The sequence below is a fragment of the Arvicola amphibius genome, chromosome 1 (assembly GCF_903992535.2).
Source record: "Arvicola amphibius chromosome 1, mArvAmp1.2, whole genome shotgun sequence".
NCBI classification, from domain to species: Eukaryota; Metazoa; Chordata; class Mammalia; order Rodentia; family Cricetidae; genus Arvicola; species Arvicola amphibius.
This window is the reverse complement of record NC_052047.1, coordinates 133,143,372-133,168,220: the sequence shown is the minus strand read 5'-3', so window position 1 is coordinate 133,168,220 and position 24,849 is coordinate 133,143,372. Positions and strand designations below refer to the sequence as shown.

The window sequence follows — 24,849 nt, the reverse complement described above, 5'->3', positions numbered from 1 at the left end:
GGTAGAGTGGTGGGCGGCTCTGGAGTGGTAGTTGGCTCTGTAGTGGTCGGCTCTACACGTTCATAAATGGATGAGAAAGAAACAGGAAGTTAGGTCTCCATTGAGAAAAGGTCAGGCATGCAAGTACAGTTAAAACTGCTGATGTGATGTGATTCAGGCTCTCTACTGTAATGCTATGTGACTCGAGATGGGAGAGAAATCTGTATAGTCTTGAGTCCTCCCAGTCTAAAAGGCTATGTTTGTAGAAAATGTCGTTAACCCACAGACCCTAACTCTAAAGCCTACATTGGCTTGTGTTGAATCTGGAGAATCAATACAAAATGTTTCACACATTTAAAAAACTAATTGTTCTTACTTAATTGAATTGGCTGTTATGTCCAATATAATATAAACTATCAAAGTGTTGCAATGCCTGTTTTAATTTTTGTATATAAATATATTTTTTTAATTCAATGTCTTTGCATATACCCTAGGCTACACTAAAACTCAAGATCCTCCTTATTCAGTCTCCTGAGTGCTTGAATTGTGTGTTTGTGAGAGTGTGTGTGTGTGTGTGTGTCTGTCTGTCTGTCTGTCTGTGTGTATAACCATGCCTAGCGCACTGCTCTTACTTTAGTGGAAATGCTTCTAACATGCCTCTTTTAAACAATATACTAGTTTAAAAACACATGTGTAAATTGTTTAAAATGTGCCCTGGCTCTAGGACATGGTCCTGCTGCATAGAGAGGAGGTATCTGGAGATGAATCCATTGCTGTCAAACACCCAGCCTCTATCGAGTCATGGGAAATGAAGGAAGTTGACCTCTTCCCACACAGTAGGTACTGATACAAACAGCTCTAGAAAAGTCTTCTCCTGCAGAACTGTGTCAGAGACTTCTCCAGTCCTCCCCTGCCCTGCAATCTGACTGCTACAGTTGCATCATAGAGCCTAGGAAGTATCGAAGACTATCAGCTACCTAGACTGTCCTGTAGGGGCAACAACACAAAGGAGAAAATGGATTCTCCTTGTATAGTTGTTACAAATAAGAAAAGGTAGAATCTTCGGGGAAATATGGCTAAGTTAGAATAAAGCCAGTTTCATCCTTGGGATACCCAACATGCCTAAGGAAGAACAATGGCTGATCTGTGGGCCGTTTAGATTCCCAAGAAATTTTGGGCTGGCCAGAGGCCTTCGTGTGGATGGAGACTATTCTTGCTGATGACCTAGAATCAAAAAACCACCTGGAGGAAAGGAAGTGATTTTCCTTCCCAAAGCCCAGGCTGACAGGCTCTAAACTGTTCTGATGTGCCACCAACATCTCTCAGTGGAGGATGTCAGAGAGGAAAACAGCATCTGTGATGTCCCAGAGTGGAGAACAAAGACTTCCCAGAGAACTTTCTATGGCCCAGAGGGAAGGATATGACAAGGGTGCTGGTTGAGCAGACTTTGTCTTCCTCTCCAGGCACCAAGGCCAAATTCAGCTCCCTAGGCTGACCAAGGTTCCATGTGGAGCATGGGGGCCTCAGGGCTCTGAGGATCATCAACAGACCCTAGAAACAAGAACACCTTGGAGCCCCTTGCAGATAACTCGTCAGAAGGATCCCCCCCACCAAGCAGGGATTTAATCCATGCATAAATGACTTGTAAACTTGAAACCTTGTTGAGAAATTTCCCCTGGGGGCTTAAGATCCACATCCTCTGCCTTCTGCTGATCTACTGGATCAGAGGTGAGCCTGTAGGTTCTGGGGACAATAAGACCACAGAGATACCACATAAAACATGTTACCTTCTGTGGACCCGCTTGTAGTCTCATAGATAACATCTGCAGAATGAGAAAGAAAGAAGTCATTGGATGATGGTCTTCACTTGAATCTCAGAAGCTGGAGCTGACATCTCACATGCTAAATGCCTTCTCTCAGTGATACGCTGCCATTTCCTTGCTGAATCTGATACTGACCCTTCTCTTACTTTGCCGCTGAGATGTCACCATGAGCATCATTTGTCCTTATCCTCGTTCAACTTCTCTGCTTCTACTCCATCCCAAATACCACCCAGGTCACTAGCAGCCCCAAGCAAGGTTCAAGATAGGAAACAGCCAGATGAAATCTGAATTTAAAAAGTTATTTGGTTATTTCTGAAGTTCAAATGCAACATCTCAGTATAAACATTTGCCATCACTAAAATATGCCTGATAAAGTGGCTCCAACCAGATAGAGAGGGGACTTCCTGAGGTTATTGCAGAATGGCAGAGGAAACCTGTTCACAAAGTGGCTGCTTGGAGGAGCCTGCTTCTTCAACACTATTCTCAGGTGGGGTCTGGATCACCACAGCCACACTATGCTGGTCGTGACATGTACACAGTCCTGGGGGCCACAGAACAGCTGCCTATTGATGGTTAAACTAGCAAATCCTCTTGGGGACACACAATGGACTGGTTTCCTGGGTGACTTCTTTGTAGATTGAAGGTTGCCTTGGTATTTGAATGCATATCATATAATCAATGAGTTACCTTGTTTGGGATTTGCTTGGTTGAATCTGGGAGAATTTGTCATCCCTCTGGGGGAGTGTTTATTGCTTGTCATATAATACCCAATAAAGAGGACATATTGGCCACTCTTTGAATTAGTTTGGACATTTAGGTCGTAAGAACCAGCAATCGTCTCATCAACTACTGTCCTTTAGGTCAAGGCTGATCTTGACACCAGTCCTCATAGTGATGGCATCAGAGAGCTCTGATGAGAAAGAGCCTGTCCTCACCACTTCCCAGATGCGATGCTCAGAGCCACAGTCTCTTCATCTATGAAGAGAGACTGATGTATGCAGCCCATAACATCAATTAAGGCATGACTCACAGCAGTACAAGTTAGAACACCTAAACATGTACACACGTAAACACATGTTGCCTAAGAGTATTCATGCAACAGCTAGAAACGGCGGCAGCAATACCAGAACACAGGACTCTGGCATCCTCCCTGTGGCCACAGTCATGGTTGTACCACCATCATGGCCAGGTAAGGTTCCTGTCCTGAGCAGTACACAGCTCCCAAGAGAATGTTCCCTGAGCCCTGACCAAAATGGGCCCCTCCGGGTGCTGATACTGAATGGCCACAGCCGAGCTGCCAACAGACGACATCTGCATCCTGGGTGTCCCAGCTGTCGTCACACACGGTGCCCCAGTAGCCTTGGTAGAGGACCTCCACCCAGCCCTGACACCGGTCACCGCAATTCACAAGCCTCAGAGGCAAACCTGCATTGACACAGCGGGAGCTGCTCCATGCTGTTCTGCACAAGCACCTCGTTGTGCCCCTTTCTCCTCTGACCTCCAGTTTCTAGAAAATTTTAGACAAGGAGCCTTCAAAGTCACCTCTTCAGTCCTGATTTAACCCTGAGAGTCCCAGGGCAGAACTCTAGATTCACATTCCATGAGCCTGCAGTTACCCATTTCTACCACTGCAAACTCAGTGTCCACCTCCATGGGATCCATGATACCATCCTGTGCCACCCTGGGCCAGAGTGCTGGGAATGTAGACATCAAGTTTCATGACTTGTCCCCCTAGAGAACTGTCAGTCTCAGTTTGACCTTCACGGGAGGTTGGTCCCAAAGCTTCCCCTGAGTCCCTGCCAGGACATTTCTGCTTCTCTCAATACATGTACTCAGGGGAGGAAGTGGCTTTATCATGCCAGGGGCACAGCGGCACAGCGGCACAGGCACTGGTCCTCTGCGGCCTCCCCTATAAACTCACACAGAAGTCCGCAAGCTCTCAGCCTGGTTGAACAAAGATGGTCTTACCTAGGCAGTTCTGAGTTCAAATCCCACCTTCACATTTTCAATTACGGTATCATAAACATGCAAGTATTGACAAGTTATCAAACTATGTCTTAGCTTTCCTATCTAAAAAATGAGATCAATGACACCTCAACTTGTTAAGAAGGTTTCATAATAGCACATAAAGCTTGTATTAAGCGAGCATTGATTATGTGCAATACTTCCCATACTTGAAACATTTGTTTCATTTTTAATTATGCACACGGGCATGTGCCTGTGTATGGGTGTGTGCACATCAGTACACAGAGGCCAGAAGAGGGTGTCAGAGCCACTCATGTTGGAGTTATAGGTGGCTATAAGCTGCCTAATCTGGGTGCTTAAAACTGTACTGAGCAGTGGTCTTTAATCTCAGAATTTGGAAGGCAGAGACTGCAGAATATCTGTGCATTCAAGTCCAGAATACAAATAAAATACAAATTTTAGGACATACAGAATTACACAGAAAAACCCATCTCATAAAGACAAAGAAGAAAAAAACAAAACATACGTAGCGTGTGTGCTATAAATGACTGTACCCACTCTCCAGTTTCCTCTTTACCTTTCAATGTATTTATTTCATACATGAAAACTATTTGGGTTGGGGTATATATCAAGTTACCTAGCTTTCATGGTGCTATTTACCTTTGCAAGAATGGCCCTTATTACACAAAGGAAGAACTGGTGAGTGCTTACAGATAGCTTTTCTGACACTAGGCTCAAGCTAATTTCACCCATCAAGTGACTGAAGGGCAGAGAGAAGAAGGAAGGTGAAGGACAGGGATTGGTGGAGTTTGCCCAGCAGCTTGACAACCAAGCCTCTCATCTCCACTCCATCCCTGACTCTGTACCCAAAGCTGCACTTGGATTCCACCAGACAGGAGCAGGACCAGCAGCAGGGCTGACCACCTGTCCTAGCTAGCTACACTGTCACCCTGCCACAGCTGAGTCATTTGAAGGAGTCTCAACTGCTGGGTTTATCTAAATCACATCTGCAGAAGGCCATGTCTTTGGGAATTTCTCTTGTTGGATAATTGATGGAGGAATGCCAGCCCACTGACCTGGACAAGTAGGCTATGCTGTATAATATTGTTAGCTACGCATGACCTAGGAATCCAGCAAGCAGGGCTCCTCCACTGCTTCTACATCAGTTTCTACCTTGGGCTCCTACCTTGTCTTCACTAGATGATGAACTCTAACTTGTAAGCCAAACAAACCCTTTCCCCTCCTAGTTGCTTATGGCCAGTGTTTTATCACAGCAACAGAAAGAAAACAGGATTCCAACTCAACCAGAAGACTAAAGCCAGAGACTAAGAGCAAAGAAAAAATCCTTACCATTCATTGTTGGATCTTGGTACGGATAATCTAAAGAAAAACCAAACTCAGATTAGAAGAGGATTCACTGTTTAAATATGGACTCATAAAGGATACAAAATTAACCTCAACTGCACTGTACACTCCTGTTGGGGTTGGGGGAATCTGTAGTTTCAAGCTTGGCTATGTCCACTGCCCAAGGTCTTAATCAAAATATTTTTTTTCCAAAAAGGAAATAAAACCAGGTGGGCTGAAGGTTGGGAATATATCATTTCAGGTATAATAAACAAGAGCTGGGCAGGATGACAAACTCCTGGAATCCCAGAACTATGGAACTGAGGTATAGCATCAGGAGTCCAAGGGTAGGTAGCCTTACCTACACAGCAAGTCTGAGAGTAGTGTGAGCTAAATGGGCCTCAACAAACTAAATGAAAAATATACATAGACTTTTCTTGCTTTGTGAAGTCTGAACAAACAAATGGCCATATAATCATGCATAAAATTAAAGTCTTATTAATGTTGGGCCAGGCAGGAGTTTCCCCAGAGTGTGGAGGACGACACAGCACAGACCCTGAGCCACTCTGGGTCTCCAAGTCAGAATCCCTTGAGGGAAGGATGTGAGTCTCAGGCCATGCAATCAGATAATCTAATAGATTCTGACACACACTGAAATCTGAGGCAGGGGCACCATCAGATTGAAGACTGCACCTGTACTACCACCTGACCCTTTATGCTCTACCTGCTGAAGCTTCTCTTGTCATTACATGTCCAGATCAGACAGATTATTTAATGCTTCCTTGTCTCATTAGATAACATTTAGTGAGGCAGTGTTTATTATGACATAGGGGAAGCTCTAAACTGATACAGTCCATCTTTTCATAGTACTTACCAGGTGTTGTATAGCTTGATTGAGAAGCTGTAAGAGAATAAAGCAAATTCAGATTGTGTGTTTCACCCACAGGAATCCCGGGGAAAACCTAACTGGGGAGCAATAGCGCTGACTCTTATGCAATGATCAACCAGAAACACCTGAGGTCAAGTCCACCAACCCCTGAACAGAAAGCTCTTAAACCTCTGCGGTGTGGGCTCCCCAAAGACAAAGTCTAACACTGAGGTTTCATTTTCATTGGCCAAAAGAGAAAAAAACGGCCTTAGTAATATCCCACTCGGCACTCTGTGTCCATGGCTTTCTTCACAGATTACACATGTGTTTCTGTGTTCAGGCATGTATCTCTCTGTATGTTTGTATGTTTCTATCCATAGAAGTTTCTAAGGTAATGTGGTTATATCTCTGTGCATGTCATCTACCTTTGTCTGTGTGTGTGTGTGTGTGTGTGTATGTATGTATGTGTGAATGTTTCTAAGTATGTTGAGTATAAATCAGGAAGGGTCTTCTAAGGGGAATAATGTCCCAGCCATCAGAATGAGCAGGTAGAACAAGCTAGTGAAGGAGAGGATAAACAGACTGGTTCTAGAGACCAGAGCAGCAAGAGAGAGCAGACTGTGGCCACAGGTGGCGCTGTTGGAGTTGCACTGTAGCAACCACAGCTTTGTGCAGTGAGTGACCTGCAGGACCCTTTGTAAGGAGAATAAAGGAAACCAGAAGCTGTGCTGGGCACGTGGCTCAAAGTTGCAGTCCTGGTACTGTGGGGCTGAGGCTGGAGAATTAGGTACTTGGAGGCCAGCAGCAAGGGTTATGGAGATAGACATGTCTCCGTGAGATAAGCAAGGTTGAAAACAGAAGAACATGGAGGAACTGAAATATACAGAGAAGTCAGCATGAATGGACAGAGACACAAAGACACAGGACCATGGGACCATGAGGTGCCACCGTGCAGGCTTGTAGTCAATAGCATGGTAAATCCTAAAGCCTTCCATGTTTGATAGCATTCAGCAAGGGGGTTCTATATGCCCTGTGGTGTGTTCACACAACTATTCATAGACAGACTTCGTTAGCCTTGAATAGGAAAGACCAAGGATAATCACATAAGTAGTAACATGTGTAGGAAAACCCCCACTGAGGTGAGTAGTGGGTGTCCTGTCAGTGCCATAGTACTAACAGAAAGAGCCTGACTCCAAAAGTGACCAGGAGAACAGGGACGCTCCAGTTCTAGTTGTGGAGATTTGCCCAAGCTAGGTGTGGAATGATCACCTGTGAGTAGAAGGACAGCGAGATACAAAGTGCCCCATAGTTCACCAAGACCACAGGGAGGACAGACTCAGCATTTTCACAAACCTAGCAGAGGCTGGAAAGGAAGGGCAGGGGCTTCCAGAAGGAGCCATGAGCTATGAAGTAGTTCATGGAGTTCTACCCTATACTCCCCTGCCCCAGATGGGACCTGGGCTTCTGAAGCTTAAAAACGCAAGTAAGAAAGTCATCAGCACCTCTGGGACAGAACAGCAAGGCTCTGCATTGTGATACAGATAGACAGCCAAGGGTACCCTCGGCAATGAGTGATGACCACCTAAAGATGCACCCTCACAGGACTAGGATTCTGTAGGACTCTAGCAATGCTCGCGGTTCTCAATCCCCTGCTTCTCTACTTCTTTCCATGTGGCTTGGGGACACATGAAATATGACTATCCTGCCACAGCCAAACCCTCAACAGTCATTTGTAACTTCTTCCCCTGTGCTCATGATTGGGCTATTGAACCTGAATCTGGGAGAACCCTGGTATTAGTACAGCAGGAAGAGAGTAAAGAGTATTGAAATTTTCCCAAAAGGTTCTCTCTGCAGTGCTTTCTGAGAAGGATGCAGGGAAACACTGGCAGGAAAGACGTAGTTTGCTCCCCTCCTAGCGCTGTATTGCTTTGCGCTCTGAACATGGCAAAGTCATACAGAAACTGGTTACATCTCTGCAAACCAGTACTAGGTTACAGCTTGCAGGAGGATGTGCATGCTGACCCTGTTGCTTTCTCAAGTCTGGGGCCTGATGCTGTCCTTCCATGAATTATTTGTCTCACATGAATGCTGGAGCCCTGGGTAACTGAGAGGATTGTGAAGGCCCTGACTCAATGCTGTAGAATATTATTTGAAGATGAGTTTTATTTGTTTGTGGTGTGGAAAATTTTCCTTAATGGTGGAAAGATGTGTTGCCTTCTTATATGTAATATTTGTTTACTTCTGTGAAGCTATGTTACATTACCTCTCCAAAGCCCGTGATTAGCCTAATAAAGGGCTGAATGGCCAATAACTTGGCAGGAAAGGATCAGTGGGGCAGGCAGGCAGAGAGAAGTAAACAGATGGAAAAATGGAGAGGATAAAGAAGCAAGAGAAGAAGGAAAGGAGGATGCAGGCAGCCAGCCACCCAACTACACAGCAGCTGCAGAATGAGAAAGAAAGAAAGAAAGAAAGAAAGAAAGAAAGAAAGAAAGAAAGAAAGAAGAAAAGAAGGAAAGAAGGAAAGAAAGGTGTCCATAAACAGAGAAAGTAAAAGCCCAGAGGAAAAGGACAGATGGGATAATTGAAGTTAAGAAAAGCTAGCTCGAACAAGCCAGGCTAAGGACTGGCCTTTATAAGGAAAAGTAACCCACTGTGTGTGATTTATTTGGGAGCTGGGTGGGAGGCCTCCGAAAGAGCAAGGAGCCAAAAGAGAAAAAGAATAAAAACAACACCATCAGCAGCTGAGAAGGACAGGACCTCGGTATTCACGTGTCTTAGAGGGCTGAGATGCACACGGCCGCAATGGAGTTCTGGGGTTGAGAAAAGCAACCATACCATACCCCATTAATGGCTGTAAGAACTAAGGATCTCTGGTCAAACCTGAGCAGATGACTCCAGCGTCCTCCTGGTGTCCACAGTTATGGGAGAGGAAGCCTCGGTGGGAGCAGCTCCACAGATAGTACTCATGCCCTGTGCAGGCCACGTCATCCAGGACAATGGGCCCTGTGCCCTGCCCAAACCGGGCATTTCCGGGGGCAGACACGGCCCAGCCACAGCCCAGCTGCCTGCACACCACATTGGCATCATTGGTGTCCCAGCTGTCGTCACACACAGTGCCCCAGGAACCCTGGTAAAAGATCTCCACGCGACCCTGACACCTGTCTGCTCCATTCACCAGCCTCACAGCCAAATCAGACTCTGTTGTTCCTAAAAAACAAAAACAAAAACAAAAAAACAAGGGGGATTCTCCTTCCTGTTCCTGCATAGATGGCAGAGTATGTGCATTCCTGGGCAGCTCTTTCATGGGGATTAAGTCAATACAGCATGTGAGGCCCTCCCTCTGTACTTTGTCAGTGCCGTCTTTGGAAGACCTTACCCCTATTACTTGCCTTGGCACCCTTACTGAAAGCTCACTACTTCTGTTCTGGATGTGAAAGGTGTGTCTGTAATCAGGATGGCTTTGTGTCTGCAGTGCTGACATAGGTTGAATCTCTCCTGGAGACACCTGCTACAACTTTTAACTAAGGCCTTTGAGTGCTATACTCTCTTCAGGATACCAGCCTACTCTGTAGAATGTGTGCTCTTTCAAGGACAGAGAACAATCACAGTCTTCCAACTCCTAATACACAGACTGCACATGGGTACATCCAGTCACACCCTGACCCACACTGCTCTGTGACTGTCCCAAGGGACAGATTGATGAGCTCCCTGGCAGGAGACAAGTTCATGGATCTTTGGCAAAGGCTCTTACCGGCCTCTTACCCAGACAAGGGTGAGATGTGTTATCAGAACTGTTTTTTCAGGCCCAATAAAACAGTACTAAACATGAATAGAAGCTATTGTTCACCCCACTGAGCTGGGTCAGGAGACTGCCCCATGAGCTTACCTTCTGTCTACAATAACAGCACACTAGAGAACTGTGAACTTTGTCGTTGCTGGTTACCAGGACCACTGATGTGAACTTACCACTGAAGTCAAGCTTCAAGTACCTAACATGTTTAGACATGACAAAGGTCCACATGGGTTTTGCACTGGACTAACGGGACCCTTTGAAGGGACTCAGAATGGATCCCACACTGTATCATCAGTCTCCTTCTGCCATGGAAACCTCTCTGGAATCTTGTCTTATCTTGATCCTCTAGTTCAGAGTGTTTTCTGACATAACACTAAATTTAGAGACCATGGAGAAACCCACTCCATTGCTGACTGACTTCTTCACACAGAGACAAATGGGTAATGACAGAGGAAAGCTCCAACAATCAGGACCCGATCCTAGCTTCTCTAAGTTTTAACAATACAAACAGACACACACACACACACACACACACACACACACCACCCCATCCCCTTGCTTCTGCCCATCTTCTAAATCAGAGGTAAGTGTGTGTAGTCTCGGAACATAAAACATGCTACCTTCTGTGGACACGCTTGTAGTCTCATAGATAACATCTGCAAAATGAGAAAGGAAGAAGTCACTGGATTTTGGTCCTCACTTGAATCTCAGAAGCTGGAGCTGACATCTCACATGCTAAAGGCCTTCTCTCAGTGATACGCTATCATTTCTTCTTTCTGTTACTTTGCCGCTGAGATGTCACCATGAGCATCTTTTGTCCCTCACCCTCGTTCAACTCCTCTGCTTCTACTCCATCCCAAATACCACCCAGGTCACTAGCAGCCCCAAGCAAGGTTCAAGATAGGAAACAGCCAGATGAAATCTGAATTCAGAAAGTTATCTGGCTATTTCTGCAGTTCAAACACAACACCTCACTATAAACATTTGCCATCACTAAAATATGCCCGATAAAGTGGCCCCAACTAGAAAGAGAGGGGACTTCCTGAGGTTATTGCAGAATGGCAGAGGAAACCTGCTCACAAAGTGGCTGCTTGGAGGAGCCTGCTTCTTCAACACTATTCTCAGGTGGGGTCTGGATCACCACAGCCACACTATGCTGGTCGTGACATGTACACAGTCCCGGAGGCCACAGAGCAGCTGCCTATTGATGATTAAATTAGCAAATCCTCTTGGGGACACACAATGGACTGGTTTCCTGGGTGACTTCTTTGTAGATTGAAAAATGCCTTGGTATTTGAATGGATATCATATAATCAATGAGATACCTTGTTTTGGGACTTGCTTGGTTGGATATGGGAGAATTTGTCATCCCTCTGGGGGAGTGTTTTTTGCTTGCCCAATAAAGAGGACATATTGGCCACTCTTTGCTTTGAATTAGTTTGGACATATTAGTAAGAACCGGCAGCAGTTGCCTCATCAACTACTTCCCTTTAGGTCAAGGATGATCCTGGCACCACCCCTCATAGTGATGGCATCAGAGAGCTCTGATGAGATAGAGCCTGTCCTCATTACTTCCCAGCCTGTGATGCTCAGAGCTTCAGTGTCTTCATATATGAAAAGAGACTGGTGTATGCAGCCCATAACATCAATTAAGGCATGACTCACAGCAAAGCAAATAAGCAGCTATATGCTCTGCACATGCAGGCATACACGCACATGTAAACATATAAGCACGGTGTTGCCCAAGAGTGTGCATGCAACAGCTAGAAGCAACGGCAGCACTACCTGAACACACGACTCCGGCGTCTTCTCTGTGGCCACAGTCATGGTTGTACCAGCCATCATGCTGACAGCTGGACAGGTAGGGTTCCTGTCCTGAGCAGTACACAGCTCCCAAGAGAATGTTCCCTGAGCCCTGACCAAAATGGGCCCCTCCGGGTGCTGATACTGAATGGCCACAGCCGAGCTGCCGACAGACGACATCTGCATCCTGGGTGTCCCAGCTGTCGTCACACACGGTGCCCCAGTAGCCTTGGTAGAGGACCTCCACCCGGCCTTGACACCGGTCACTGCCATTCACAAGCCTCAGAGGCAAACCTGCATTGACACAGCGGGAGCTGCTCCATGCTGTTCTGCGTGGGCACCGCCTTGTGCCCCTTCCTCCTCTGACCTCCAGTGCTGTCTTATTTGGTTCCCCACCCTGGACCTGAAATAGTACCTGCTTCATAGTCTTCCCAATTTTTCTGGAAAATTCCAGACAAGCCACTCTCAAAGTCACCTCTTCAGTCCTGATTTAACCCTGACAGTCCAGGGCAGAACTCTAGATTCACATTCCATCAGCTTCTGGTTATCCCTTTCTATCCACTGCAAACTCAGTCTCCTCCTCCATTGGGATCCATGACGCCACCCTGTGCCACCCTGGGCCAGTGTGCTGGGAATGCAGACATCAAGTTTGATGACTCTCTCTCCACCTCTCCTCCCACATCTCACCAAGGCTGTCACACCAGGCTCTGTGCCCATCCTCCTGAAACCACCCTGCTCTGGGGCCTCTCCATTCAGCTCTGCCTCTGCCTACGTCTTACCTATACTTGCCGATCAGAGACACAGCCATACCTTCTGAATGGTGTGCTTCATGCCCATTGCCGCCTTGAAGGCTCGTCTGTGTCTCCTGGTTGAACCTAGAGTTTCATTTTAGCAAAGCAGTTGGGCAGCAGAACCAGGTAGATTTCTGCTAGTTCAAGTTCAATATTGTCTACATAAGGAGTTCCCGTTCAGCCAGGGTTACATGGTGATACCCTGTCTCACGCACACACACACACACACACACACACACACACACACACACACACACACGAGTGGTTCAGGGCCCTCTCCATCCTCATCAGGTTCAAGGATGCAATGGTACTCATCTAACAGAAGTCTCCCCTACTTCTCCAGCCTGCTCTTCCAACATAAGGATCAGCATGACGGGGGAGTCTGTAGGCAGCATGCTTCTGCATGGTGTGGTGCCCCTAAGTCACTTACAGTGAAAATCTGGGCTACTTGTGTGAGGAAACAGACAGCAGGTGAGTGCTGGTAGCTCCCCCCACACACACCCCAGGACAACATATTCAGCATTCTGACAGCAGGATCCTGGGTGTGGCTTTGCTGTGTCTACCTGGCGGCTGTGAGTACTCTGTGGTATCAAGTGGTAGCTTGGAATGGATAAAAGGTGAGGGGGGGACAGATGGGTGCTGCTGTTGGAGATCTTCACAGGGGTGGAGGGGGATGGGCAAAGGACAACTGAGCATTCCAAGATATTCCCAAGGTGCACTCTGCGTCTGAATGAGCCATCTTGCTGCCCTCTGCTGGTCACTCTGTGGATGTCCCCCTAGAGAACCTCCAGCTTCAGTTTAACCCTCACTGGAGGTTGGTCACAAAGCTTCCCCTGAGTCCCTGCCAGGACATGTCTTCTTCTCTCAATACATGTACTCGAGAAGAGGGAGTGGCTTTATCATGCCAGGAGCACAGTGGCACAAGCAGTGGTCCTCTGTGGCCTCCCCTGTAAACTCACACAGAAGTCCGCAAGCAAAGAATTGGTAGAGGGTGACTTCTGACAGTTGAATACCATGGCCCTTTTGACCCTCATGAGGATGGAGAGGATGCTGAAACACTGTGTGTGTGTGTGTGTGTGTGTGTGTGTGAGAGAGAGAGAGAGAGAGAGAGAGAGAGAGAGAGAGAGAGAGAGAGAGTTGGGGGATCTCACCATATTGATTCGGCTAAACTAGAAATCCTTATGTAGACAATATTGAACTTTAAACTTTCAGGAAACTACTTGGTTCTGTCTCCTGAGTACTGGCATTAAAGGTGTGCACCACAATTCCTGGCAAATGCAGAAGCACTTAGGGCATGGAAGTAACTAAATTATGTGTACTGTGTTGGGATGAAACTCAAGGACAAACCAGGGGACACAGATGAGCCTTCAGGACAGAGATGGGCATGCTCTGAATGGGAAAAAAAATTGGTAAATAGCCACAATGGCTCTCACCTCAGTCCGAAAATGTGATTCTGCCTCAGGAAAACCTCAGATTGAGACTGAGCTGAGAGCTGTCTCCTCCCATCCTCTCTAGTTCTACGATTAAGGGTGTGCACCACTACTGCCCAGTTTCTATGGAAAGCTAGGGAGGCTACTGAGATTAAAGGTGAGTGTCACCACTGCCTGGTCTGTAAGGATGGCCAGTGTGGCTGCTTTGCTCTCTGGTCTTCAGGAAAACTTTATTTATTAAAATCCAAATGAAACACCACTACACAACTTTCCATTTTCAGCCACAGAATCTTAGACATGCAAATATTGACAAATTATCTAACTATGTCTTATTTTTCCAATTTGCAAAATGGTATTAATGATACATACCTCAAAATATTAAGGTTTCATGATAATAGCACATATTACCTGTATTAGTTGAGCATAGATTATGTGCAATATTTTTAATTCTGAAAGTGTTGTTTTATTTTTAATTATGTGCACGGGCAAGTGTCTGTGTGTGGGTATGTGCACATAAGTACAGGTGTCCACAGAGGCCAGAAGAGGGTGTCAGAGCCACTCATGTTGGAGTTATAGGTGGCTATAAGCTGCCCAATCTGGGCGCTTAAAACTATGCTGGGCAGTGATGGCACCAGCCTTTAATCTCAGCACTCAGGAGGCAGAGGCTGGAGGATCTCTGTGAGGTCGAAGCCAGCCTGGTTTACAGAAGAACTTCCAGGACAGTCAGAGCTACACAGAAAAACCCTGTGTCAAAAAAACAAAAAGAAAAAACACTATACTTAAATACAGTGTGTGCTCTTAATGAGCATTAAGTCATTTCTCAAGTCTCTACTTTAAATTCTGATGTGTCCATTTCATACATGAAAACTCTTTGAGTTGGGGTACATAGCAAGTTATCTAGCTTTGATGACGTTATTTACCTTTGCAAGAACAACTCTTATTGTACAAGGAAGAACCAGTGAGTGTTTCCAGCTAGCTTTTCTGACACTAGGCTCAAGCTAATTTCACCCATCAAGTGACTGAAGGGCAGAGAGAAGAAGGAAGGTGAAGGACAGGGATTGGTGGAGTTTGCCCAGCAGCTTGACACCCACGCCTCTCATCTCCACTCCATCCCTGACTCTGTACCCAAAGCTGCACTTGGATTCCACCAGACAGGAGCAGGACCAGCATCAGGGCTGGCCACCTATCCTGGCTAGCTCCACTATCACCCTGCCAGAGCTGTCACTTGAAGGAGTCTCAAGTGCTGGGTTTATCTAAATCATATTTGCAGAAGGCCATGTCTGTGGAAATTTCTCTTGCTGGATAATTGATGGGGGAATGCCAGTCCACTGAGCTGGACAGGTGAGCCTGTGCTGTATAATATTGTTAGCTACGCATGAGCTCGGAATCCAGCAAGCAGGGCTCCACCATGGCCTCTGCATCAGTTCCTCCAGGTTCTTGCCTTGGGCTCCTGCCCTGGCTTCCCTGGAAGACAGACTGTAACCTGAAAGCCAAACAAACCCTCCCCCCTCCAAGTTGCTTATAGCCAGTGTTTTATCACAGCTTTATTCAAAGCAATCTGAATCCCAACCCAACCAGTAGCCAAAAAAGGACCCACTATTTAGAAATGCACTCATACAGGTTACAAAATTAGCCTCAACTGCACTGTACACTCCTGTTAGGGACAGGGGAATCTCTGGTTCAATCTTGGCTATGCCCATTGCCCAAGGTCCTGATCAAATTTTTTTTGTGAAATAAAATAAAAGCATGTGTGTTGGAGATGAAGTATACATGATTTCAGATATGATTAACAAGAAGAGTTGGGCAGGGCAGCCCATCGTGAATCCCAGAACTCTGGAATTAGAGGTAAAAGGATTAGGAGTTCAATAGTCTTGCCTACACAGCAAGTCTGAGGTCAGTGTGACCTACATGGAACTCAGAGAGAGAGAGAGAGAGAGAGAGAGGAGAGAGAGAGAGAGAGAGAGACAGAGAGAGAGAGAGAGAATATGTGTACCTATTTTTCTTGGGTTTTTTGAAGTCTTAGCAAACTAATGGCCCTGTAACCTTGCTAATATTAGTATATTAGTCTTGGGCCAGGCAGGAGATTTCCCAGAATGTGGAGGAGGGCAGGTTATCAACACATATCATCTGCTAAAGCACAGACCCCTGAGCCACTCTGGGTCTCCAAGGCAGAATCCCTTGAGGGAAGGATGTGAGTTCCAGGCTGTGCAATCAGATAATCTAATAGATTCTGACACACACTGAAATCTGAGGCAGGAGTAACATCAGATTGAAGACTGCACCTGTGTTACCACCTGACCCTTTATGCTCCAGCTGGCAGAAGCTTCTGGTATCATTACATGTCCAGATCAGACAGATTATTTAATGCTTCCTTGTCTCATTAGATAACATTTAGTGAGGCAGTGTTAATTATGACATAGGGGAAGCTCTAAACTGATACAGTCCATCTTTTCAAAGTACTTACCAGGTGTTGGATAGCTTGATTGAGAAGCTGTAAGGGAATAAAGCGAATTCAGATTGTGTGTTTCACCCACAGGAATCCCGGGGAAAACCTAACTGGGGAGAAATAGTGCCAACTCTTATGCATTGATCAACCAGGAATGCCCAAGGTCAAGTCCACCAACCCCTGAACAGAAAGCTCTTAAACCTCTACTGTGTGGGCTCCCCAAAGACAAAGTCTAACGCTGAGGTTCTGTTTTCACTGATCAAAAGAGCAAAACAGTCTTAGTAGATTCCAATCGGCACTCTGTGTCCATGGCTTCCTTCACGATTACACAGACTCCATGGGTCCTGTCCCACATTACACAGGCACCATGACTTAATTCACAGATTACACAGGCAATGGACCGAAACTATGAGGAGACAAATCTGCACCTGTACTGAGCAGGCAGAAGCTTTCACTCTGCCCTCATCCCAGGAGCATTGAGGCACGGAAACGACTTACCCAGCCTTGGTGTTCTATCAGGGGCTGTAACTGGGGAGGACTGGGAGGATGCAGGAGGACAAGTGTGGGAGACACAACAGTTTATATATTGACTTGAGTATGGGAGGGTTTGGGTATAAGCAAGGGAATTCTTAGAACCAACCTCCTATGTGATGGAGATAACTTCTTGGGAATGGTGAGGATGTAGTTAATGCTGTTCCTGGTTTAGCATTTGTGCATATATGTGAGTTTGTATATGCATATATTATGGAAACAGCAGGGTTTGGCAGGAGGCATGAGGTTGGGTGCCTCACAGTTACTGCCTCTGTCCTGTTTGTTGAAATGTATTCTTGTGAGCCAGGCACATTGTTAGGCTCTTGGTACATGTACTAAGTCGGGGACTAAGTGAGCGAGGTATGTTCCCTGCCGTCTTGAGAATTCTAGCATAAATAGTCCTCTGGAGACACCAACAGACAGTATTGTACAGGGGGCAAGGTCTAGCTGAGAGGCAGTATAAGAATGTGAATAGCCACTGGATGACATACAGTGTATGTGTGTGCCTGTGTGTTAATGTCCATATCTGTCTCTATGTATCTGTCTGGGTTTGTATGTGTCTGTGTGCCTATATGTGTGTATCTTTGTCTATTTGTATGTAAAACTTTGGCTCTGTGTCACATCTGTCTGCCATGTGCATATTTGTCTGTGAGAATATATGTATATGTTTTTCTGTGTTGCTGTATGTATCTCTCTGTATATTTCTGTCCATGTAAGTATCTATGTAAGTATGGCTATTTCTCTCTGTGGTGTGTGTGTGTGTGTGTGTGTGTGTGTGTGTGTGTGTGTGTGTGTGTATGTTTCTAAGTATGTTGAGTATAAATCAGGAAGGCCTTCTAAGGGTACAATGCCCCGGCCATCAGAATGAGCAGGTAGAACAAGCTAGTGAAGGAGAGGATAAACAGACTGGCTCTAGAGACCAGAGCAGCAAGAGAGAGCAGACTGTGGCTACAGGTGGTGCTGATGGAGTTGCACTGTAGCAACCACAGCTTTGTGCAGTGAGTGACCTGCAGGACCCTTTGTAAGGAGAATAAAGGAAACCAGAAGGTGAGCTGGGCACTGTGGCTCACAACTGCAATCCCAGTACTGCGGGACTGAGGCTGGAGAATTAGTATTTGAAAGCCAACATCCCGGGTTACACAGATAGACATGTCTCCGTGAGATAAGCAATGTATGAACCAGCAAGAGCATGGAGAGACATGGAGATGTCAGTGCGCAGGGGCAGAGACACAGAGACAGCACGGGACTAAGAGGTGCCAGCCTGCAGGCTTGGAGTTGGGATCGTGGTGAAGCCTCAGGTCCCCCCATATTCAATAGCATTCAGTAGTGTTGTTCTGTGTGCCCAGGGATGTATTAGCACAGCAATGATGAAATTGAAAAGGAACAGCTGTGACCTTTTGGGCCCATTATGTCAGCAACTTGGAGAATCCTCCCCAACCAGCACCACTCACAATGCCTGGAAACCCTGGCTCAGATTTCCCCAGCCTTTCCTAGGAAATAGGACACGACTTCAGCCACACTGAGGATGGCTAAGTACAAATAAGGAGCCTGCCAGGAACGTGTTCACAGGAGGCTCCCTCATCCTATAAAACATAGGCTATAAAGGAATGGGAACAAAGGAGGTAAAGTTAAAAAGATTTTTTGTTTCTTTTTGTTTTTTAGCTAATTTTAGATTTAAAAGAACATAGCAAAATCTCACCGAGTTCCCATGGCCACTTACTCTCTCCCTGTGCCCCACAACATCCTGCACCTCACAGTGCCTTTGCCACAACTGGCAATCCAAGGCAGTGCCCTCCTACCCACTCCTGCCTGGTCTCCTCTTCTGGGAGATATTCCAAGATCCACACTACCCTAAGGGATACAGCATTCGGGGAATGCCTAGAATAGGACATCCATCATCCTGAGGCTTTCTACCTGATAGCCCTACCTGGGTGACCTCACTCCTTGACAACCGTTTGTAGAACAGAGGACATGGCCTCATTTGTGATTGCGTACACTGAGGTCTGCTGCAGGAGAGAGGCTGTGGCACTGCTGCTATCCCAACAATGTTCTTATGTTCCTGGCTCTGCCACTGAGCAGCAGAGGTGCCACAGCCTCCCTCCTGCCCAATGTGAGCAGTACACCTGACTTTGTACAGCACTGAAGTCACCCATGCAGCAGATTTGCCCTCTCTGCTCCCTGAATGAGGAGGCCACGGCTGAACCCACCATAGCAACTATCGCAGTTCCGGCAAACCCTACTCTGGGTTCAAACTCTGGCCCAACTGCCAGATAGCCTGTCTCCTGAGCCTTAGTGTCCCCCATATGAACGATGGAGGTGATGATGCCTAACTTTGGGGTGTCACCAGGCTTGAATTGGAGAAGCTCATGTGGAAGAGGGTCAGTTCTCCACTGTGTGCTGAAGCCACAAGCTTGAATAAACATGCAAGAAGGCACGCATGTATGCACACATGTGCATAACTGTGTATAAAGCATACATTTTAAAATAACAAACTCCCTCAGCCCCATAGTGCTACTGCATTTGTTTCTTTGTGGACAGGACAAGACAATTGGTTATCTGTCCTCCAAGACTGGTGATTTCAGGTCACTGGGCAGGGACAGAGCAAGTCTGTCACCCTGAAAGCTGGCCCTGCTTCCCATTTCACAGTCTCCAAGAAGACAGCCTGTCTAGTCCTAGGCTGCCTCAGTCTAGAACCCCTTGGTCAGCAGTGCAAGCCTGAGGGTTTGGTGTTGAGAAGGTGTTCTCACGAAAGCCATCCCCCAAATGAGTTTTCATCTTCAGTGTACTCTCACCCAGCCTGGAGAGGGTGATCATTATGAAATTCATCTGGATATCTAGAAAAAATATGAAATGTAGCCAAAAGAGACACCAAAGTGGGGGAAGTCAGGGTGTGTGAAGAAGAAGGGAAGGAAGGAAGGAAGGAAGGAAAGAAGGAAGGAAGGAAGGAAGGAAGGAAGGAAGGAAGAAAGGGAGAAAGGGAAGATAGAAGAAAGGAGACAAAGGAGGGAAAGAAGGAAAGAAGAACTACGAGGAGATGAAGAGATAAGATATCCAGGAATGGGGAAGGTAGGGGAGGAGAGAGACAGAGACACAGAGACACAGAGAGAGACAGAGACAGAGAGAGAGACAGAGACAGAGAGACAGAGACAGAAAGAGAGAGACAGAGAGACAGAGATGGTGAGACAGAAGAGAGAGATGGGCAGAGACAGAGAAAGAGAGAAAAGATAGAGGGGGAAAGAAAGGAGAGAGAGAGGGAGAGGGAGAGGGAGAGAGAGAGAGAGCGAGAGAGAGAGAGCAGGCAGACAGACTTGTCCTCTGTGAGATGACACAGATTCAACCGTGCCAAGGAAGGACTGGCCAGGTAAGTCTTCCTTGCTCATAATCTGACAGTCCGAGAACATGAAGCCGTGTTAGAGCGACAGAGTGGAAGAAAGTGACTAGCGCGGTGACAACGTCCTGTCTGTCAGTCACCTGACCCAGCTTTGCTCAGCAAATATTGGCCACAGAGCCAGACAGACAAGAGATAAGGCACATGCGGAGTGTTGATAGAAGGTTGTCTGTCCGTCTTCACAGCACACCACCTGTGTATTTAGCAAGGTTTAAGGCCTCTTTTTAATGCCCATAAGCCTTTCCTAGCCTGGGGACGTCTAAGCATGGCCAATCATTCCCTTCATTGAACGACTCCCTGAAAACATCGACAGAACAGCTGCTTTTTCTCGCAGCCACCATTTGTAGCTCTCGGGCAGAAACAGAGCATTCCTTCTGCATGCTTGCAAGAATTTACAGTTATCAGCAAATAACCTTCTTGAGACGGACAGTCACACAGCCATGAACAAATTCATCTAACCCACCAGGACCCAGGTTTGCAGAAGCCCAATTCATGAATATGAATAATGAGATAAAATACCTGAAGAAAGAACTTGACCCCATAAAAGACATATTTCGAAGATGACCGTGGAGATCCCCATTGTGCAGGTTCCTCTCGATTTCAGTAGGAATTCCTTGACATTTATAAGTTCCTGGGTGGAAGGAGGTGTGCCCTCCTGGGTGGTATATTTCTATTGCTGCTATAAATCGATATGAAGGAAGTAAGGAACTTTGTTAACTGCCTGGCTAATCCATGGGAACAAGGTTAGGCATGTTTGATTGATTGTGGTATGAACAATCTGGCTATTGCCCAATTCAGAGGGCCTGACTTCAGTGATAAAACTTCCTTCTAGGTGAGCATCGAAGACTCCCAACGGCTCCCTGAAAATGGCCTTGATTTTCATCTTGGAGAGTCTGAAAGAAATTATGGGAAGCAGGATGTGGGTGGTTGGGCAAATAAGAGACACGGTGCCAAGGGGAAGGCATGTGTTTGGGATGGTTTATACTGGCAGGCTGTCCTCCTAGCTGGCTCTTGTGGGCATCACCAAGGCTCAGAAGACTGAGAATGCCCTTGCTTACTAACTAAAGAGCAGAGGGCATAAGGGAGCATCCCACCCAGACCATGTACCCATGCTAGCTTTCAACAGATGAGCCACCAACATCGGGGTCTCACGGGTGCCACAGCCCAAGAGCTGAGGAACGCAGGACCTCAAGCTGAACCACCCCCAACCGTCTCAGCCAGCTTTGATTTCTTGTCCTCAGCAACCACACTGTATGATTCTCGGGGCTTGACAAAGGTATACAACTTGTCCCTTCTTTCTTTCTGTCTTCCAGTCAATCCCTTTCCTTGGGTTTGCCATGTAAATGCCCCTACACTCTTTGAGACAACCCATTCTGCACCCCAGGATTCGAATAGACCCCACACACTCTTAGGAGGTTGCTTGACATCTATAAGATGCTCTCTGTGGTAGAAAGCAGTCAGCTCAGCAGAATTGCCTGTTTTCTGGCCTTGTGAATAGGGCCTTGTCTCATAAGAACCCAGGGCAGCTCGGCTCCTTCACCTGCACTCTTAGCCCATGGTCTCTGTACTTGATTCTAGTGGGATACTGTGAAGTCACCATTAAGGGCTGAGAGTCTGCCTCTAATTTTATCCAAAGGCAAGTCATGTTCCAGCCTTGACTTCTATGCTGGCTAGGGTCTTCAGACAGCAGGGGCAGCTCTGTTAAAGGAAGGTGCTCATAAGAATAGCACCATCACCCATGATAAACTCTGAAACCAAACTCACCACAGGACACTCAGATTGTTGGAAGTGCACTAATTACACTGCTCAGAGACTATTGGTACACCAGGAAATTTTAGTCATTGACAATGGAAGTGTACTTTGGCTTTGGAATGAGTCTGCCTGAGAGACGAAATTATATCCCAATAGTTTGTTTGGGAGCACAAAATAAGAACAAGGAAACTGAATGGTATCCAAGGGCAACTCTTACCCAGATAAAGGAGACTGTCATGGACCTCCTCGGGCAGTTTCTGCACAAAGAACTGTTTTGGGCACCTCTAAGGGCTTGGTGTCACAACTGCCCCCCTGGATCATGGGCATGTGGTCCCAAGTAAGTTGGAGATGTGGGAGAATTGACTAGATCACCTCCAAGCCAGAGCACGCATGAGCACGACCACAGCTTCTTTAGCTTATCTATGGATTCTTGCTGAATCCCAGATGGGTCGGAGAGTGGCAGTCATTGGCCTTTGGGCAGAAGTAAGAGGTGGACCCATTTCCTCCCTCAGAAGGCTTATGGCGCCAAGCAGCTGATGTTGGGGCAGTGCCATGCAGAAAGGATGCCCAGCCGGAGGGTCTCTTTTCCCATCAGCTGTGACCTGGATCTGCAAGGGAGAAATGAACATGAAACGAAGGTGTCACCAGTGCCCAAGCTGTCTAAAAAGACAGGAGCTACTGAGAGGGCAGGATGTGATCAAGTGAACCCCCAAGTCAGATCTGCCTTAGAGTCTAACACTGAGAGGGCAGGATGTGATCAAGTGAACCCCCAAGTCAGATCTGCCTTAGAGTCTAACACTTAGCTGCACAATTCTTGGAGGGTGGGGATTGTATGCATCAGGAGGCAAACAGAAAGGTAATGCTAGTTTGAAATTAATCAAGACTGACGGAAAGTCAGGTGGACTAGGCTACCCCAAAAGGTAGATTGATCTAGGCCATCAAAAAAGGAAAACTACTTCCCTCCGAATGAACCACCCTAGCCTGAGCACTTCTGCACTGAAGCCCTAGCTCTGGACTACATACATCTGCTCAGAGCCTGTAGAACAAAACCCAAGGCTGTCACATAGGGCCCAGTGATGTGTTACATCACTGTACATGGGTTCAGAACCTTACTCAACATAGAGAATATCTACACTGAAGAGAACATAGGGAACCTTGTCACTATGCCAGATGGGTTTACATCTTGGGACACAGGAACAAAGGAGGAATAGCCCTGAACTTTATGGATTAGGTAGTCAGTGATCCCAGGAAACTCCAGAGATGACGGTTATGTTGGAGAAATAGGCACACAGGAAACACAAGAGCCCTAAATGGCCCCCAGTTGGACTTTGAGTCACTGACACCAACCAAAGGTGCCACCTGTATGACGGGGAACTCAGAAGAAAGGTGGGAATTTGGAGAGCAAGTGTTCCCTGGGCCATGTCCCTTCCTTCAACATTTCTTCCTCCTAAAATTCCATCTAGCCTGCAGCTTCAATGACAGTCAATAGACCATAGACCCCAAACCTCTCCCCCAGACCTGCTTTCAAGTCGTTTGCAACCTGTAGCTGGTAGAGTGTTCACCTAGCATATATGAAGCCTTGGGTCCACCCCAGAACAGCATAAACCAGATGTAGAGGTGCAGGAAGGAATCCCAGCACTTGAGGCAGGAGGATCATAAATAAACCCAGGTAGGTCATCCTTGACTGCATAGCAAGTTCAAAGACATCTTGGGTTAATGAAAACCTTGTCCAGAAGAAAGGAGGGAGGGAGGGAGGGAGGGAGGAAGGAGGGAGGGAGGGAGGAAGGGAGGGAGGGAGGGAGGGAGGGAGGGAGGGAGGGAGGAAGGAAGGAAGGAAGAAAGAGTGTAATTGGTCACCATATTCCAAATGAGCTCAGTTGTATCCCTACGGACCCAGCAGCACCACCAGGCCTCTCCACTCCAGATTATTGGTTCATACAGAGTTTAAGGCAATGGCTCAGGACCTCGGATTTGCTTGACAACTACTACCATATCCCCTGTCGGCTTTTGTCGGGGGCTTGGCAAGTGGCCTTGAAAAATACAACAAACACTGTCACTCCAAGGAACTTGGAACAAAAGGGAAGCTTAAATGTGCATGGGGCAATGACAGGTACACAGCACTAAGCCAAAGCAAAGAAAATAAAAGTGCCATTGGTGTCACCAAGCTAAAGGGCAGCAGGGCCATAATGGGATTCTTATGTGTGGCCAGTGAAGGGGCAAACCGCAATGGATGGCCTGCACTGAGCTTGCTCACACTCAAGTGAGTTCCGTGAGTGGGGATATCACTTTGGTTTTATTTCCTCCTTCCTCATTAAAGTCCCAGGCCAGAGGGCTACCGTGTGTGTGTGTGTGTGTGTGTGTGAGAGAGAGAGAGAGAGAGAGAGAGAGAGAGAGAGAGAGAGAGAGAGAGAGAGAGAGAGGCCACGTAGTAACTAACCCACAGTGGATAACACAAGCCTGTCTTGGTGGGTGTAGTTAGGCAAGCACGAATTTTCCACTGCCTTGGAAGCCACCTTGCTGGTGATTCTGCTAGCACAGTGTCCATCTCCAGAAGAAGTAAGCAGGGTCAGAGTGGAGCAGAAGGAAGCAGTCCTTCATGGGATGCTCTCCACCAAGGTGCATCCCCAGGTGGACAGCCTGAATGCTGCCAACAGGCTCTGGTTGAAAGAATCGTTGATGCAGTTCTGTCTTGTGTCCCACAGGCCAGGGACCAAGGTGTCTTCCTCACCCAACCAGAAGAGACCACTAAGAGATTCTGATCTGGTCCCACACAGAAAGCTGATGCCTCCCTCTCGAGCTCCTGCACAGCGGGCAGCCCGCCTCACTCTGCTCATGCCTCCTTCATCTCTCACACCAGGCTGCTGCTGCAGCCTAAGTCCCCATGCACCCGTCCCAGGTCCTGCTCAGAAGTTCCACCCCCAACTCTGTGCATAACC

General features: G+C 46.9%; 1 protein-coding gene across 1 annotated transcript in view; it reads right to left on the bottom strand.

Moving 5' to 3' along the window:
• The window catches only part of Dmbt1 (deleted in malignant brain tumors 1), a 69,802-nt gene extending 49,000 nt beyond the window's left edge, over positions 1-20,802 (bottom strand). Inside the window, 11 exon segments of the mRNA XM_042054166.1 lie at positions 913-945; positions 1,847-1,860; positions 2,927-2,987; positions 2,989-3,262; positions 3,682-3,697; positions 6,001-6,012; positions 8,860-9,186; positions 10,393-10,428; positions 11,558-11,869; positions 16,261-16,287; positions 20,681-20,802. Of these exon segments, the coding sequence (XP_041910100.1) occupies positions 913-945; positions 1,847-1,860; positions 2,927-2,987; positions 2,989-3,262; positions 3,682-3,697; positions 6,001-6,012; positions 8,860-9,186; positions 10,393-10,428; positions 11,558-11,869; positions 16,261-16,287; positions 20,681-20,741 (1,173 nt within the window). The 5' untranslated portion in view covers positions 20,742-20,802.
• Between the last annotated feature and the right edge of the window lie 4,047 nt (positions 20,803-24,849).